This window comes from Neovison vison, chromosome 14, assembly GCF_020171115.1.
Source record: "Neovison vison isolate M4711 chromosome 14, ASM_NN_V1, whole genome shotgun sequence".
NCBI lineage: Eukaryota > Metazoa > Chordata > Mammalia > Carnivora > Mustelidae > Neogale > Neogale vison.
This window is the reverse complement of record NC_058104.1, coordinates 7,978,555-7,995,781: the sequence shown is the minus strand read 5'-3', so window position 1 is coordinate 7,995,781 and position 17,227 is coordinate 7,978,555. Positions and strand designations below refer to the sequence as shown.

Here is a 17,227-nt window from a genome sequence, read left to right as displayed (position 1 = left end):
ATTCTCTGGATTGGGAAGAGGTCTGCATCTTTCTCACTCTGGTGTTCTCCAAACAGACTACTGCGGACAGCACTTTCATAACCTGGCTTCAGTTTCCCTTGTCAGCCAAGTTTTCTGAGATGTCACATAATGCTGGGTCATTGGCTCATACGGGTCTTCATGCTGGTGATGCCCTTCCCGTTGTCACTACTCCACCAGCTGGTATTTCCTACCAAAGCCAGTGGGGCTCAGCGTGGTGTTTCCCCGATTTTTCTTTGGCTTCCTCGAGGGTAGAGGAAATACACAGGGGTGAGAAGATGGAACCCAAAGTCTGTGCCTGAGACTCAGAAGAGGAGCAACGGGCCAGAGTGGTCCCCTCTGTAGAGTCAGTTTTAATGGGCTCCAGAAAAGAAGGACAGAACAGGACAGAACCTGGAGGGCCTTGGCTGGCCGGCAAGACTGTGTCCAGTACAGGCTCTGGTGACCTGGATTTTTATCCCCTACCCCAACCCCCAGTCCTCAGCTGAGTCCCGGGGCAGGTCACAATGGGACTTAGTGTTAGTTCCCATCTCCACCTGACTCTCACAGAGAAGTCATCCTTGGCCGGAAAATAGAGGCTAGTCCGCAGATTTGCAGTTCAGGACTCTCTGGACCTCCATCAGAGTTCTGCCTCTTTCCAGTCCTAACCTCCGCGCTCCTGCTCCCTCTTCCACGCCCAGAGGACGATGCCGCCAGCACGGAGACCTGAGGGAACTCAACGGGCCTCAGGATCCTGCCACCGACAGCCGGTGCAGTGGCCTTCACCTTCCTTGCTCCTTGGTGGTTTTCATGCAGTGCCCCTCCTGGTGCGCCCTTCAAGACTCCAAGACCAGGGGCGCCTGGCCCGCTCAGTCAGAGAAGCATGCGACTCTTGAACGTGAGTTCCAGCCCCACTTGGGTGTAGAGATCACAAACACACAAACACACGAATAAACTTAAAAAGGAAAAGAAAAAGATTTCAAGACCAGCCAGGTGCGAAGGCAACGTCGCTGTGCCTCTCTGTACGCTTGCTCCCTTCGCAGCGGAACCTCCTTCTCATCCTCAACTGGGGCGATTTGGGCCCACAGGGGACTGTCTGTTCCCCTGTCCGCCCCGCATCTGGGAAAGAAAGAGAGGTAAGCAGCTGCGCCTTGCTGCGGCGAACACCCAAGTTCAGGGCTGTTAACACTCTTCCCCAGGCGGAGGGCGGCAGCTAAGTTCTCTTCCACCCTCCGCTCCCCGGCGCCGGGCCATGCCAGCCTCCCGGGAGCAGATCCCCGCAGTCCTCGGGTGGGAGCACGCCCCCAACCAGGCGCTAGCCCCAGCAGCAGCCGCGTCCGGCTCCCCTCGGCTCCTCCCAGGCTCGCTCCGCCTCCGGCAACCCCCGCCGAGCTCCTGCGGGCGTGAGAAGGAGCGCTGGATGGAGTCCTCCAGGCGCATCTCCTGGTTCCCTTCCTCGTCTGCATGGAAATGGTTTCGTGAGTCCTGCACTCTCTTCAAAGTTCATTTCCAATTTTCGCTTCGGGCGCTTGTTGAGCCAGGACGGCGTCTGGAGGTATAACTGAGGCTTAGACGGAGCTTACCTCCAGTTTTGGCCAGTTTTGATCCCAAGCAACCGGACTCGGGGAGACCTTTGCCCTTGCACAGAGGTCTCTAACTCCCGCCCTCCGGGAATGGACCTTCCTAGGTGGGATCTGAGCCCCCACCAGGGGCTCCCGACCTAACGCAGCTCCCGACAGAGCTTCCCGACCTAACGCAGGGCGCGGCGTGTTGTCCTCCCTACTCTCCCTCCCGAGTCCTGGTCTCTTTCACGGAGTTGACTGGTTTGTCCTCAGCTGGTGCCACGCCAGGTCCGAGGGTCTGATCGAAGGTCGCAGCTCGGAAGGGAGAGTCTGGGGGCGAACAGCGCTTGTCTTCTGGGGAGGCTCTGGAGCTGCAGGCGCGCCTGAATTGGAAAGCAGGGGCTGGAGACCGCTGCGCGCACGGCTCACCAGCACGAGGTAAGGAGCAGCTGGTGGCCGCTGCGTCCCCCCTCCTCTTCCCCGGCTCCACCCCGCCACCTGGCACGCGTGGGGGACGCAAGCGTCGCTCGAGCCCACCGTGCAGACCTCCGGAGCCTGGAAGGCCCCAGATAGAGTCCGGAGGCGAGCGCCGTGATGACCACTCCCTCCGGCGGAGGGCTGAGGGCCAGAAGCCAGGATTTTATACATACAAAAGCCAAGGTTTCAGTTAATGAACGGCGTGGGGGAAGGGGGTGCCCCTTATTCCAGAGATACTTGTACTCCGCAGGACAGGAAGAGCTTCAAGTGCGTTCCCCTGCAGACACTATTAATACGTTTGCAGAAACCCAGGGACTAAGGAAAACAAGCCATGAAGGTAAGAACTGCGTTTTTATCGCAAAGCTCTGTGCTTTTCGTCGTGGGAAGTCTCAGGATTATTCCTGACAGTTACACTTCACAGCTCATCACAGATCGTTGGGCGGAGCTGGCACTAAGCCGCTCTGTGGGGAATTGATGAAAATTTATATATATAAAAGAGTGGACCATCCTTCCATGATATATACATATATCAAATCATTATATTGTATATCTTAAACTAATTCAATGTTATAGTTCTGTCAAAAATAATCCATGTGCAGGAAAAAAAAAAAGAGAGAGAGAGAGAGAGAGAGAGAGATCGCCCGTTCCACTGGTCTACTTGTACAAACACGTGCTCTCTAAGACAAGGCGTCTTTTTAGGCATAATCCCCATCCATATGAGGGAGGGCTTTGAAGTTTTCTCCTATAGATCTTGTACATATTTTGTTAGATTTATACCTAGGTATTTAGTAGTTTTGGGTGTTAATGTAAAAATGATACTGTGTTTTTTAAAAAAGATTTTATTTATTAATTTGACAGAGATCAGAAGTAGGCAGAGAGGCAGGCAGAGACAGAGAGTCCCCACGGAGCAGAGAGCCTGATGTGGGGCTCGATCCCAGGACCCCAGGATCATGACCTGAGCGGAAGGCAGAGGCTTTAACCCACTGAGCCACCCAGGTGCCCCATACTGTGTTTTTTTTTTTTTTTTTAAAGATTTTATTTATTTATTTGCAGAGAGAGATCACAAGCAGGCAGAGAGGCAGGCAGAGAGGAGGAAGCAGGCTCCCTGCTGAGCAGAGAGCCCGATGCGGGCCTCGATCCCAGGACCCTGAGATCATGACCTGAGCCGAAGGCAGCGATTTAACCCACTGAGCCACCCAGGCGCCCCCATACTGTGTTTTTAATTTCAAGTTCCGTTGGTTCATCATATAGGAAAGCGGCTGACCTTTGTATGTTAACCTTGTACCTGCGACCTTCCTATTAATCACTTACTAGTTCCATGAATGTTGTTGATTCTTTCTGAATTTCTAGGTAATCATGTCATCTGCGAATAATGACAGTTTTACATCTTTCTTCCAAAGTCGTATACCTTGCCTTATTGCATTAACAAGAACTTTCTGGTGCCATGTTGAAAGGGAGTGATGAGAGAGGACATTCTTGCCTTGTTCCTGATCTTAGTGGGAAAGGTTCTAGTTTCCCTTCATTGAATATGATGTTGGCTGGAGAATTTTTTATACATAGTCTTATTCAAGTTGAGAAAGTTTCACCCTGTTCCTAGTTTACTGAGAGTTTTTATCATGAGTGGGTGTTGGATTTTGTCCAACGCTCTGCAGTGTTTTTTTGGATTTGTCCTGCGTGTACACTACACACAGGTTGGTCTGGGACCTGGGTAGTTGCTTACTCTACTTCAGTTCTCAAAACCTTTGATATGCAGTTTAGGGTCAGAGCAACACACTGTCAGATTGGTGGGGAGCCCAAAGTTTGTACAGAACTGTAGGGGATCCTAAAAATACAACCTTACTAAAAGAAAATTTTAAACGAAGAAAACACCAAAGCGCCATCATTTAACGAGGATATTTTAACATTCCGTTCAGATATTATCCACTTGTAAAAATTTTGTCTGGGGCGCCTGGGTGGCTCAGTGGGTTAAGCCGCTGCCTTCAGCTCAGGTCATGATCTCAGGGACCTGGGATCGAGTCCCGCATCGGGCTCTCTGCTCGGTGGGGAGCCTGCTTCCTCCTCTCTCTCTCTCTGCCTGCCTCTCTGCCTACTTGTGATCTCTCTCTGTCAAATAAATAAATAAAATCTAAAAAAAAAAATTTTGTCTTAAATAATTATTTTAAAATAATAAGTACCATTTTGGGGCACCTGGCTGGGTCAGTCACCGGAGCATGGGACTTTTGACACCCAGGTTGTGAGTTCAAGCCCCGTGTTGGGTGTGGAGCCTACTTTTATTTTTTTTTTTTTAAAGATTTTATTTATTTATTTGACAGAGAGAGATCACAAGCAGGCAGAGGCAGGCAGAGAGAGAGAGAGGAGGAAGCAGGCTCCCTGCTGAGCAGAGAGCCTGATGCGGGACTCGATCGCAGGACCCTGAGATCATGACCTGAGCTGAAGGCAGCGGCTTAACCCACTGAGCCACCCTGGCGCCCCTGGAGCCTACTTTTAAAATAAATAAATTAGTGGGGCGCCTGGGTGGCTCAGTGGGTTAAAGCCTCTGCCTTTGGCTCAGGTCATGATCCCAGGGTCCTGGGATCGAGCCCCACATCGGGCTCTCTGCTCAGCGGGGAGTCTGCTTCCCACTCTCTCTGTCTCTGCCTGCCTCTCTGCCTACTTGTGATCTCTGTCTGTCAAAAAAAAAAACAAACTTAAAATAAATAAATTAGTTAAACAAACAAACAGATAGATAGATATCATAAATACCATTTCTGAATCTATTTTACTTAAGTGTTACATCTTCTATTTTGCCCAATCCTTTTAACCACAACTTTAAATATTGCATTGTGTTCCATCGAAGGTACTATGCCAGTATCTTAATTATCTCAATTATTGCATAATTGTTGCTTCCCCAGTACAGAATTAAATTTATAGTACCCAGAGCACCTGAATGGCTCAGTTGGTTAAGGGGCTGCCTTCGGCTCAGGTCATGATCTTGGGGTCCTGAGATCAAGTCCCGTGCTGGGCTCCCTGGGAGCCTGCTTCTCCGTCTTCCCCTGTCTCCCAGCCTGTGCCCTCACTCTCTCTGTCAAGTAAATAAAATCTTAAAAAAAAAAAAAAACATGGGGCGCCTGGGTGGCTCAGTGGGTTAAGCCGCTGCCTTCGGCTCAGGTCATGATCTCAGGGTCCTGGGATCGAGTCCCGCATCGGGCTCTCTGCTCAGCAGGGAGCCTGCTTCCTCCTCTCTCTCTCTCTCTCTCTGCCTGCCTCTCTGCCTACTTGTGATCTCTCTCTGTCAAATAAATAAAATAAAATATTAAAAAAAAAAACTTTACAGTATCCAACTCCAACTCTCACATGTAGAGTTCTGTTAACACGAACATCACATCTGGAAAATGTCCCAATCGATTTCTCAGCACTAATTCCCCGAGAAAGTACACTCTTTGGTAGTTTTGAAAACTTTTTTCAAAAATTTCCACACTGGGAAGTGTCAGGGCTCTTGTGGGTGACTCGACAATCACCTTCTAGTATGAAATGAGATCACGTCACCAGGTCCCTATAACTTTAGATCTAGTCATCCCCCCTCCTAAACACACAACCTGTGGTCAGCTCGGTGAGTTTCCTCTGCCCGTGAGCTGAGAGTGACAGGGACAGATTCTTCTGGAGAATTACCATTTAATTCTATTTACGTCACTTCTTTAGGTTTCTGTGATGGACTATACGTTTGTATCTTCTAAAAATTCATGTGTTGAGGGGCATCTGGGTGGCTCAGTTGTTGAGCACCCGACTCTTGTTTCAGCTCAGGTCATGATCTCAGGGTGGAGAGGTTGAGCACCTCTTTGGGTTCTGCACTGGGGCAGTTTGGGGGGCGGTGGGTGGGGAGAGTCTGCTTGAAGATTTTGTTCCTCTGCCCCTCCCCCCACTCTCTGATGTATGCTCTCTCTCTCTCAAATAAACAAATATATATATATATATATATATTTTAAAAGATTTTATTTATTTATTTGACAGAGATCACAAGTAGGCAGGGAGGCAGGCAGAGAGAGAGGGGGAAGCAGGCTCCCTGCTGAGCAGAGAGCCCCATGCAGGGCTTAATCCCAGGACTCTGGGATCATGACCTGAGCCCAGGGCAAAGGCTTTAACCCACTGAGCCACCCAGGCGTCCCACAAATGTATATTTTTAAAGATTTTATTTATTTTTTAAGAGTTTACTTATTTATTTGACAGACAGAGATCACAAGTAGGCAGAGAGGCGGGGAAAGGGGATGCTGAGCAGAGATTCCCGATGTGGGGCTGGATCCCAGAACCCTAAGATCATGACCTGAGCCGAAGGCAGAGGCTTAACCCAATGAGCCACTCAGGTGCCCCTAAAGATTTCATTTATTTGACAGACAGAGACAGTGAGAGAGGGAACATAAGTAGGGGGAGTGGGAGAGGGAGAAGCAGACTCCCCACCCAGCAGGGAGCCCGATATGGAACTCAGTCTTGGGATTCCCGGATCATGACCTGAGCCAAAGGCAGTCTCTTAACCAACTGAGCCACCGAGGTGCCCACATTTCTCCATTTTTATACACATTCACACCTTCCATCCCTATTACCTTTATTGATCCCTTCATCATTTAAAAATTTGATATTTACCACTTTTCTTGCTTTTCAGTTGTGTTTTCAGCATCATTCCTTATCTACAACACTGTCTCTTAAATTCTCTTTATCATGTGCTATATTTTTGTTGATTCCCATTTTTAATTTTTTCAACCACCTTTTACGACTTATTTTTATGTTCCCTCATCTCTCATTTTGTCTTCATGACTTATGGTATAAATTTCCTTTCTAATCTTTGTGCCTTTTAAGAGAGGGGCGACTGGTGGTTCCACTGGTTAAGTGTTTGACTCTTGATTTCAGCTTAGGTCATGATCTCAGGGTCGTGAGATCCAGCCCCACATCAGGCTCCATGCTGGGCATGGAGCCTGCTTAAGATTCTCTCTCTCCCTTTCCCTCTCCCCTTCTCTCTCTAAAAAACCCAAAAAACCAGAAAGAAAAAACAAAAGAACACGTGTTAATGGGTAATTAACACACCCCCATCCATTGCTGGTGACAAGTTGTTGAACTTACCAAGACTGGAGAAGAAATGTTCCAGCAACTCATGAACATGCCATCCAAAGCCACCTCAGAGAGCATGCGTTTGTTTGTTTTATTTTTTAGATTTTATTTATTTATTTGACAGACAGAGATTGCAAGTAGGCAGAGAGGCAGGCAGAGAGAGGAGGAAGCAGGCTCCCTGCTGAGCAAGGAGCCCAATGTGGGACATGATCCCAGGACCCCAGGACCATGACCTGAGCTGCAGGCAGATGCTTAACTGACTCACGACCCAGGTGTCCCAAGAAAAGGTATTTCAAATGAATTAAACTTTTATGAGGAAACAAATATCAACAAAATGTATCTCTGCCCCAGTGCAGAGTCCAGTTTCTTGATGCACCTATGAAGGGAGTAAATTGCAGCCCTCTTGCCGAGGGCATGGATCATGGCACTCAGCCTCTAGCCCCGAGTGTTTACACCATGCTCCAGGGACAGTAAGATCCTTGTCCCTGTTTTCTTCTGAAGGTGAATGGCTAAGGCTTAGAAATCATGGGTCTTAGGGAACCCTGTGCATGGTGACTCCAGAGTGTGTTGGCAGTCCTGGTTTTTCACATAACCACGAATCCTTATTTATTTATTTATTTATTTATCTAGTTAGTTAGTTATGTCCACAGATCCTTCTGTTTTTTTTACACTTAGGCTCTTTCTTGAATAGGGAAGAAAACTGTGGAATCCTAGAGTTCCCTGAGGCAGGCAGCTCCCCTGCCACTGTCTGCTGGTGCCGGCTGCATTGGACCCCTACTTTAGAATAGGAAGTGAATGAAGTTCAGGAAGTCGAAGCGTCCTGTCCAAGTCAGAACTCCTTAACCACGAATGGTTATCGTGGCCTTTTCAGAAAATAAATAAATAAATAAAATGATGGTGAGGCATCATTGTGTTTGGAAAAGTGGAAGAAATAAGGGCTGGAGCTGTTACCCCTAGGGTCTTGCTTCTTTCTGTCTTCAGAGCCCAGCCCAGAGCTGGGACATAGATCTTAGGCCCCTGTAATCTCCCACAACAATTTGAAGGCGACAAAGTAAGAAAGCCGGGATGCTCTTTTCTCCTCACTTCCCATCTTTAGGTCCCTTCCAGTCTCCTCCCTCCTAGGATGGAAAGCTCAGCCTGAGCCCTACCATCACCACCTGGTCCCCCTTCCCCGTATCCCTCCGTCTCCATCCCTCCATCCCCCCTCTACTCCTGCGGAATCCTGGGGCTTTGCCCTTCCCCCTATGGTGCACTTGCAGCTCCAGGCTTGCGGCAGCCGCGACCTGCTTCCCATAAACCTCTGCTTCCCGGCCGACCGGGGCGCCAGCTCCCTACCCAGGAGTCCTTGCGCGGCCCGGCGCAGCGGACACCCAGGACTCCAAGATGGCGTCAGTCGGTGAGTACCTGTACCCAGTTAAGGTTGCAAGGTTGAAGGCAGGACCCGTGTTCCGGGATTTGGGGCTCAGAGCTACACTGGGAAGGGAGGGGTCTGCGGAGACGCCTGCCCTTCGCTCAGGGCCTTCTCTGTGGCCTCACCAGAGGTGCACCGAGCCTTTTGTTTAGAGCCTTTCACCGTTCGACCCTTCGCTCGCTCAGCTGCGCAGCCCACCTGCCCAAGGGGCCCGCGTCTCTCGGCTGCAGCGGCGGGAGTGAGGGCCGCCGGAGGATGCTTCTGCGAGTTGGGGACTGCACCACCTCCGGCCACTCTTCCTCCTTGCTGAATATTGATCCCGTCGTAGCCCAGGCGCTTTGCATTTGAACCCTACGCGCAGCTTCTGCCCTTCTGAACTAAGCTGAAGCTCAGATTAAGCTCCAGGAGGAGCGAACGCCTAGGACGGTGCCTGAGACCACGTCAGGTTGGACGTGTATGTGTGGAATACGCGTTGAATAGGCTTAGAGAGATGAGGTGACTTACTCAAGGTCACGACTAGTGAGAGGTTTGAGCTGAGATGCAAACCTAGGAGTCTGGGACCTCGTGGTAAACGGAGTTTAAATTGCAAGGATGGCCTTATGATCTGCAGATTTTTCAGTGATATGCGTGAGTAAATCTACACTTACCCGACTGTGCACACTGATTTTTTTTTTTAAGTACGGAAACCATGTTTTAGTCCCAGCGCCTCTCTCAGTAGCCTTGTCAGTAAGCCTGTCAGGAACATTGATCCCATATTAAAGATGAAAATAAGGGTCAGCAATGTGTGTGGCCTGCCCGAGGCAGAGTTTTTTTTTGTTTTTTTGTTTTTTTTCAATTTATTTTCAGAAAAACGGTATTCATTATTTTTTCACCACACCCAGTGCTCCATGCAAGCTGTGCCCTCTATAATACCCACCACCTGGTAACCCAACCTCCCACCCGAGGCAGAGTTTTGATTAACCTGTGTGTTTCACCCAACTTCTATATTCCTTTAATATTTTTATTTAATTATTTGACACAGAGAGAGAGATCACAAGTAGGCAGAGAGGCAGGCAGAGAGAGAGAGCGGGAAGCAGGCTCCCCACTGAGCAGAGAGCCCAAGGTGAGGCTTGATCCCAGAACCCCAAGACCATGGCCCGAGCCCAAGGCAGAGGCTTAACCCACTGAGACACCCAGGCGCCCCTCAGTTCTTATATTCTTAGTATCAGTCTGGAGAAACGAAGAGGGGATCAGAAAAGATGAGAATGGTGCTGTTTTTCCCATCTGTAACAAATGAGCATGAGAATATTAATCAGCGGTGGTTGTATTGTTTAAACGAGGACATGTGAAAAGGAGGCATTGCAACTCAGCATCACTTCAGTAGAGAGAAGTGATGAGCTCTGTGGACGAAGGGTTAAACAACTTAGTACTTGTAGGTTCTTGAAACACTGCCTGGCCTGCTGTTAGAGTACTTGTCATCTCAGCTTCCACTCTGTGACCTTTGAGCGGGGTCATGCCATGGCTGGCCCATTCAGCATCACCCTAGGTGAAGGAGTTGCACTCCAAGTCTCTGAAGTACTCAACAGTCTTTTAGCTGGTGTCTTTCTCCAGAGCATAAAGCCACTAGTTCATTAGCAAGTAAAGTGATGGAAATATGAATTAACAGCAGTAGATGAGATTGGGTCAGCAAACTGTGGCCAATGGGTTAGATTTCCTATGATCTGTTTTTGTATGGCGTGTGAAATAGAATGGTTTTTTAAAAATTAAAAAAAAAAAAAAAGTTACAGAGGCTCTTTACTCTGTGGCCGACCCCTAGGCTGGATTTAGCACCCAGAAGTCACTTAGCATTTTCATGCCTCTCCATATAGGTGGACAATGTGCTTTTTTTGAAGTCATAAAATCGGACCAGGGAGCCACCTACTCTCCCAAGAACATACGGTCCTTTCTCAGCCTTCACTGGAGGTCTGTTATGACTATGAACTGTGTGTGGGGTTGCTCCTGTCTTCACATAGCTCATAGACAGAAAGATAATTTCCATTTACATAGTACCTACAGCCAGTTACCAAGGTGGCTGGTGTTTTTTTTTGTTTTTCTTTTAAGATATTTATTTATTTGAGAGAGAGCAGGAGAACACAGGCAGGGGGAGCAGCAGAGGGAGAAGCAGGGAACCCAATGAGGGGCTCAATCCCAGAACCCCAGGATCATGACCCGAGCCAAAGGCAGATGCTGACTGACGGAGCCACCCATGTGCCCTGATGGCTGCTGTTCTTAACTTTATTTTACAAAGGAAACTGAGGCACAGAGGGCAGGTACTTGTCCTAGGGCACACAGCAGCAAAATGGCACTGAACTCACAATGCGTGACTCCCCCAAGTCTGCCCTGCTTACCACTGCCCTCTACTAGTGGGAGCCAGTGATTGCAGAGGGAGAGGTGTGCGGCACTGCGGGAAGTGTTGGAGGGGAGGGTTCCAGTTCTGTTGCTCAGGATTGAAGTCTTTGTCTTCCATTAAGAGACACAGTCTTGGAAAAAGTGTAGATGTGCCTCTGACCAGTCTGTTGATCTCTCAGGGTTTTATGATGGTGCTGTATTTGGCTCTTCTTAGGCCCAATGTGAATTTTTCCCCCGTCTTTATAAATTTCTTAGTTTTTGTTAAGGAAACCCTCTTTATATGTCTAAATATACAGAAAAATGAATTTTAAATAGTTGGCTGCTTTCTCCAGTGATGTGCCAAGGCATCATGCCAGCCTCTGAATGTGGTTGTGAGTGCCGAGTATGTTCTCTTAAGTTTGTGGGATCAGAAGTAACCTGTGTTTTTTGTTTTTTGTTTTTGTTTTTTTTATTTTTAGTTACCAGCCTTATCAGTCAAAAATATTTTGACTTAAAACAGTTTCTTTTGTATATCTCCCCCAACATAGTCCTTTGATTAAAAGCATTTTTAAACCTTTTATTATGGACGATTTCAGAGGGAAGGGAAGCAGTAATGTAATGAACACTTTAGACTCATTACCCAGCGTCAAAGTTAGTAACATTCGGCCCTCTAGTTCCATCTATACTTTTGTCCTGCACTCCCCACCCTGTGGCCATATATAAAGCCAGTTGGTTTTAGAATCACACGTTTATACTCCTCACTGCATGGAAGAAGGCTTCGGGACTGTAGCAAAGGTGCTGACTGTGTTCTTGTTCAAGAAGAAACATGGTATAGTTATTCTTGGACCGCGGCCTTCTGAACCAAGTGAAGACAAAACTGGCCTGTAAAAATGTGTTCTTGTTAAACTTTTCTAAGAATAGCATGGACAGGGTGACAAAGAAAGGTATAGGCCATTCTCTAATGACATGATTGTGTGGTATTGCTATCATTGACACTAACCTCTCCAACAGAGATTTGGAACATATCCCGAAATTCATTTGAGACTATCTCATACGGAAAAATAGCACCACACTAATCACATCAGTTTTGTTTGTAAAGGAACTAAAGGGCGCAATTAATCCCCAAAGTCCTGCTGCTTAAAATGTCCTTAAGTTTGGTTTGTGAGCCATTTCTTTGTCTATTTCTGTCTTTTTCGTTTGTTTCACTTAGACTGTAATGACATTTCAACAAGAATAATATAATAGCTCACAGTTCCGATTGCTGTTCCAAAAGCTTTTACATAGATTCTCATTTAGTGCTTGGAGTAAGCCATTTCACAGCTCAGAGGTTATTTAGGAAGTGCCTGAGGTGAGGTAGACAGGGAAGGAGGCCTTTTAGGGAATGGCATTTGGGTTGAGCTGGCTGTGCAGTGATCTAAGAGCACGGCACATCCAAAGGTCCTCAGGTATAGAAGCAGAAAGGGGTCCGGCGGAAGTGAGGTGAGCCTGCTAAGATGAGTGGGTGAGGTGGTTGTCTGACGATAGAATGTTGGCTCCTGAGAACAAGGCCCCTGTCTGCGGTCAGTGCTGTAGCCACATTGTGGAGCCCACTGCCTGGTATACAGTAGGTGCTCCGTATTGTTGGATTGAGACTAGATAGAAGGTTCAGGCCCGTTTATTTGGGACAGACAGCCTAAACCGTAACCCTCAACCTATGTCTGCAAGTCTTAGGCATGTGCCCCCACCTGTCACTTGTGGCCTGTCGACGAACACTGGATCTGGTCCATTTGGGCCATTGTCCAGGTAACCCGTAGCAGATGAGAAGCTGCCATAAAGCCATGTATTTCTGTTCATTGCCCGACCACCCCTACCCTTGTTAAGTGTTGGGAGATGTCAGAAGATCTGTGGGGTTCCCTTCAGTGAGGCTGGTCCTTATCGAGCCTTAGTCTTTCCTTGGTTCCCCAAAATGGAGAAGAAACCTTTCTTTGAGTGATTTGGTCTGAGTCCTTCTGTGGTTGGTAATCTTGAAGAAAGGACAATAGTGGGGCGCCTGGGTGGCTCAGTGGGTTAAAGCCTCTGCCTTCAGCTCAGGTCATGATCCCAGGGTCCTGGGATCGAGCCCCGCATCGGGCTCTCTGCTCAGCAGGGAGTCTGCTTCCTCCTTCTCTCTCTCTGCCTGCCTCTCAGCCTACTTGTGGTCTCTGCCTGTCAAATAAATAAATAAAATCTTTAAAAAAAAAAAAAAAAAAGAAAGGACAATAGTCTTTGAAGAGGGTACCTGCCCAGCAGCTTTTTTTTTTTTTTTTAAAGATTTTATTTATTTATTTGACAGGCAGAGATCACAAGTAGGCAGAGAGAGGAGGAAGCAGGCTCCCCGCTGAGCAGAGAGCCCGATGCGGGGCTCGATCCCAGGACCCTGGGATCATGACCTGAGCCCAAGGCAGAGGCTTTAACCCACTGAGCCACCCAGGCACCCCTGCCCAGCAGCTTTTTAAAGTTGATCTCTGTGGGAATGATGAGAAAGGAAGGAGACTATTCTCTCCTTATGAGCATCTGAACATTCACAGTTCTGCCCCCTCCAGTCCCTTTCCTAATCTACTCCTAAGCCGAGATAATTATGATACGGCCTCAACCTGGAGCTCTTCCTGTTCTGTCCCCAGTCTCATTGGAGTATTATCTGGGGCCCACTGGATCATGTGGGGTGGTTTTTATTTTTTTATTTTTTAAAGATTTTATTTATTTATTAGACAGAGAGAGAAATCACAAGCAGGCAGAGAGGCAGGCAGAGAGAGAGAAGGGGGAAGCAGGCTCCCTGCTGAGCAGAGAGCCCGATTCGGGGACTCGATCCCAGGACTCTGAGATCATGACCTGAGCCGAAAGCAGCGGCTTAACCCAATGAGCCACCCAGGCGCCCCAAGGGGGTGTTTTTTTTTTTTTTTTAAATAGGCTTGTATTATTATTATTATTTTTTTAAAGATTTCATTTATTTGACAGACAGAGATCACAAGCAGGCAGAGAGGCAGGCAGAGAGAGAGGAGGAAACAGGCTCCCTGCTGAGCAGAGAGCCCAATACCCAGGACCCTGGGATCATGACCTGAGCCAAAGGCAGAGGCTTAACCCACTGAGCCACCCAGACGCCCCCAAGGGGGTGGTTTTTATTATGGCATTTATCATTTAACATTTTATTATGGCATATTAACATTATGGACCCAGGTAGGATGCTTGAAGTATCAGATTGTCTGCAGGAGCAGGGGAGCCAGACCTAAGACTGAGCCCTGCCTCTGCTGCCTGCATGCTGTGTGAACTTGGCCAAGTTGCCTCACTTCTCTGAGTCAGTCTCCCCCACTCATAAAATAAAGGCATTAGCTCCTTACTATGATTAAATGAGGTAATACATGTAAATATTAGTTTTGTAGGCATTTTTCTCTTCTGTCTTCCACTTGATTACTTAATTCCTCATGGCCCTTAGGCTCTGTTTTTACATAGTTATTCCCAGTAAGGTATTATTTCAAATCTTGATCATTAGTAAAACTTAACATACCCTCTGGCTTAACATGGTGAGAATTCGTGTGATATAGTTATTCGTAATATTCCTTGTGCGCAGTCTCTGTGTAGTGACTTTATTGATGGTTGAAGTAAGGGACATAAAAGGATGCTATTTGTCTTACTGGAGGGTTTTCAGTGTGTGTTTTCCGTTCTTCCTTTTCAGTACCCCTGAAGGAGAAGAAGCTCTTGGATGTGAAACTAGGAGAGCTGCCCAGCTGGATACTGATGCGGGATTTCACCCCTAAGGGCATTGCTGGCGCATTTCAAAGAGGTCAGAGCCATGTGTAAAAAAAGAGCAAATTTCTGGGTCTTTTGGTCTCCCTTTCTCAGACCAGTGTGTAGAGGAGGACAGGGTCAGACTGTTAGCCCCTGAAGTTCGGTGTTTTGACTGGTGACTGGCCCTATCAGAGGCTGGTTCTAAGATTAATTTTAGCCAAGAAAATGTTTTCTGCTGCTTGGAATTAGCACCACTGCCATCATCTTAAAGAAGTGTCTAGGAGCATTTTTGTCATACGCTGTCTTAAAGAGGAGAATGAGTTTAAAGCATAGTGGACATTAGTCCATAATGTAGTGCTCATCCCCGTTAGGCAAAACTTCCAAGATGGATGTTTGAAATGATCTGTCCTTCAGGTCGGTGCATGGTCACATCAGTCCCGTGGGGTCCCTGTCCTCATTCTAGGAATCAGAGACGCACATGAACCCACAGATGCTGTGTAGGCTCTGGCTTCAGGCCCCTCTGAGGCCTTTCCTTAGCTCAGATTAGAATTCTCTGCCTTTCCCCCATACTTAGTGACAACAGTCCCTGACTTCAGAGCTTCCCTCACTGCTATAAACCAGGGCCTTCTAGAATCATTTCAATCTTTTTTTCTCAGCCAAGCCACAAGCCCAAAAGAGGGCAGAAACTGTTTCCTCCCTGGTGGGGGTACCTAGCAAAGAGATGATGGCACAAAGCCTTCTTCCCCAGCAGGCAGACCTCGCTGGCCTCAGCCATGTGGCCTTTACTTGGGGTTGGATTTTTGGTCAGAATTAGGGTAAGGGGATCCCTCGGGCTGGATGTGAGGGTGAGGTGGGGTCAAAGGCTGGCGGGCTGAGCCAAGTCTGTTAAGGTGAAGGCCAAAGCATCAGGGTAGGATCCACATGGGCCTAGTCCTGGGCTCCTAGCGCAAGACCCACGGGGGACTAGTGCTTTTCCCGTAATCAGGCAGTGAATTTAGGGTGAGTGGCTTCAAGAGTCAGAACGGAACTGAGTCCCTGAATGTAAGACAAGACTCGATTTTGCACCGCGTGAAGCATTCACAGCAAACAGTGGCCCCCTCTCGTGTTTGCAGGTTACTACCGGTATTACAACAAGTATGTCAATGTGAAGAAAGGGGGCGTCGCTGGGATTTCTATGGTGCTGGCAGCTTACGTGGTCTTCAACTACTTCCGTTGTTATAAGGAACTCAGTGAGTGTCTCTCTGGTCACCCCACCCTCGGGGTTTTCTCATTGCTGGGTGGGACTGGTTCGCTGTCAGGTTTACGAGTCCATTCTATGGCAGCTGAAAAATTGGGAGGGACTTACGAAAACACAGTATAGAGGATGCTATTTTAAGCGGGAAAATTGTGGCAAAGGAAAAATGAAGGCAGGAAAACTAACACGAATCCAGATAAAGGTGTAGTACTTAGGAAGCATTCTGTAAGGTGCTGCAGGCTCCGCTGAGGGTTGGTGGAAAATTTTGGCTTCATGTTCCTAGCAGCCAGTGCGAAGAAAGAAACAGGAATGGTACAGTCCGGCGTCTGTGCTGTGTTCTGGAAAAGGGCAGCTTGTCCTGGGTCTGAGGCCCGAGAGGAGCTTATGGGTGGGAGATGGTGGCAAAGGGCCTGCGGCAGCCCCCACCGGTCAGAAAGCCAGGGTGATGTTGGCTCTGGAGGCCAGGCTCTCGGGGACTGGGTCTGAGCGCGTGTTCCTTCTGGGAAGAGGCTGGCCAGGCAGCAGATTAGCTCCTGACGTGCTCCCTCCACGTCTGCTCGTTCTGAGACCCTGGCAGGCAGGTTCTGGGTTACGTCCTGAAAGGAGTTCTCAGGATGGCTTTCTCTCCCCTACCTGCCATCTTGCGCTTTCACTACACCTTTAAAGAAACTTACCATCTTGCCTTTTTAACTTCAGAACACGAGCGGCTACGCAAGTACCACTGAAGAGGGCCCAGTGTGGAGGCACACGCGCGGCATTCCTGACCATGACCTTTGCTTGGCACCCTTGAATCCTTTCATATCCTGATTCAGAATTAACGTCCAATAAAAGAGAACTGGTACTCGGACTGCTTGCCTGGTGTAGCCGTTTCCCTGCCCTCTCCGAGCTTCTGCTGCAGTAGTTCCCAAAGGGCCATTCATGTCCACAGCTCAGGCTTTTGAACCAGTGGGCTTTGGGACCTGTCCCTGCTCACAGGAGGTGGGCTGTCATCTGGTTAAGCCTGTTAGGTGCCAGGAGGGGTCTTCCTGCTCTTTGTACCTGGAGTGTTCTAAGCGCTTCAGGCTTTTTGTCAGCTGATGCTTTTACATCAGAACAGAGGCCCCCCAACTGCTTGAGAATGCCTTCCCCTCCCCCATCTTGCTGCCAGGCTGCAGTCTTGTGGGCCTTCTTGCTAAGAAGGAAGCTTCCTTGCCTGGGGTAGGATTCAGGGAAGCAAGGGAAAACACAGGCCCTGACTGCCTGTATCCAGCCCCCCCAATCCCCCAACCCCATCCTTACCCTTCATCAGAGATCTTCCTTAAAGGGATAGTTAGAAACCAGTTCTGGGGTGTATGGTAAGAACAAACCGATGCTGTGGCTAATTATCTTGTAGAAGATCTGAAT

The 17,227-nt window shown here is 48.3% G+C and overlaps 1 protein-coding gene across 1 annotated transcript; it reads left to right on the top strand.

Annotated features, from left to right (window-relative positions):
* The first annotated feature begins 8,401 nt into the window (after positions 1-8,401).
* ATP5MF (ATP synthase membrane subunit f) lies at positions 8,402-16,691 on the top strand. The gene is made up of 4 exons (XM_044234199.1): positions 8,402-8,508; positions 14,558-14,665; positions 15,723-15,839; positions 16,541-16,691. The coding sequence occupies exons 1-4, from the start codon at positions 8,496-8,498 to the stop codon at positions 16,567-16,569; spliced, it is 267 nt and encodes an 88-aa protein (XP_044090134.1). The 5' UTR covers positions 8,402-8,495; the 3' UTR covers positions 16,570-16,691.
* The last annotated feature ends 536 nt before the right edge of the window (positions 16,692-17,227 follow it).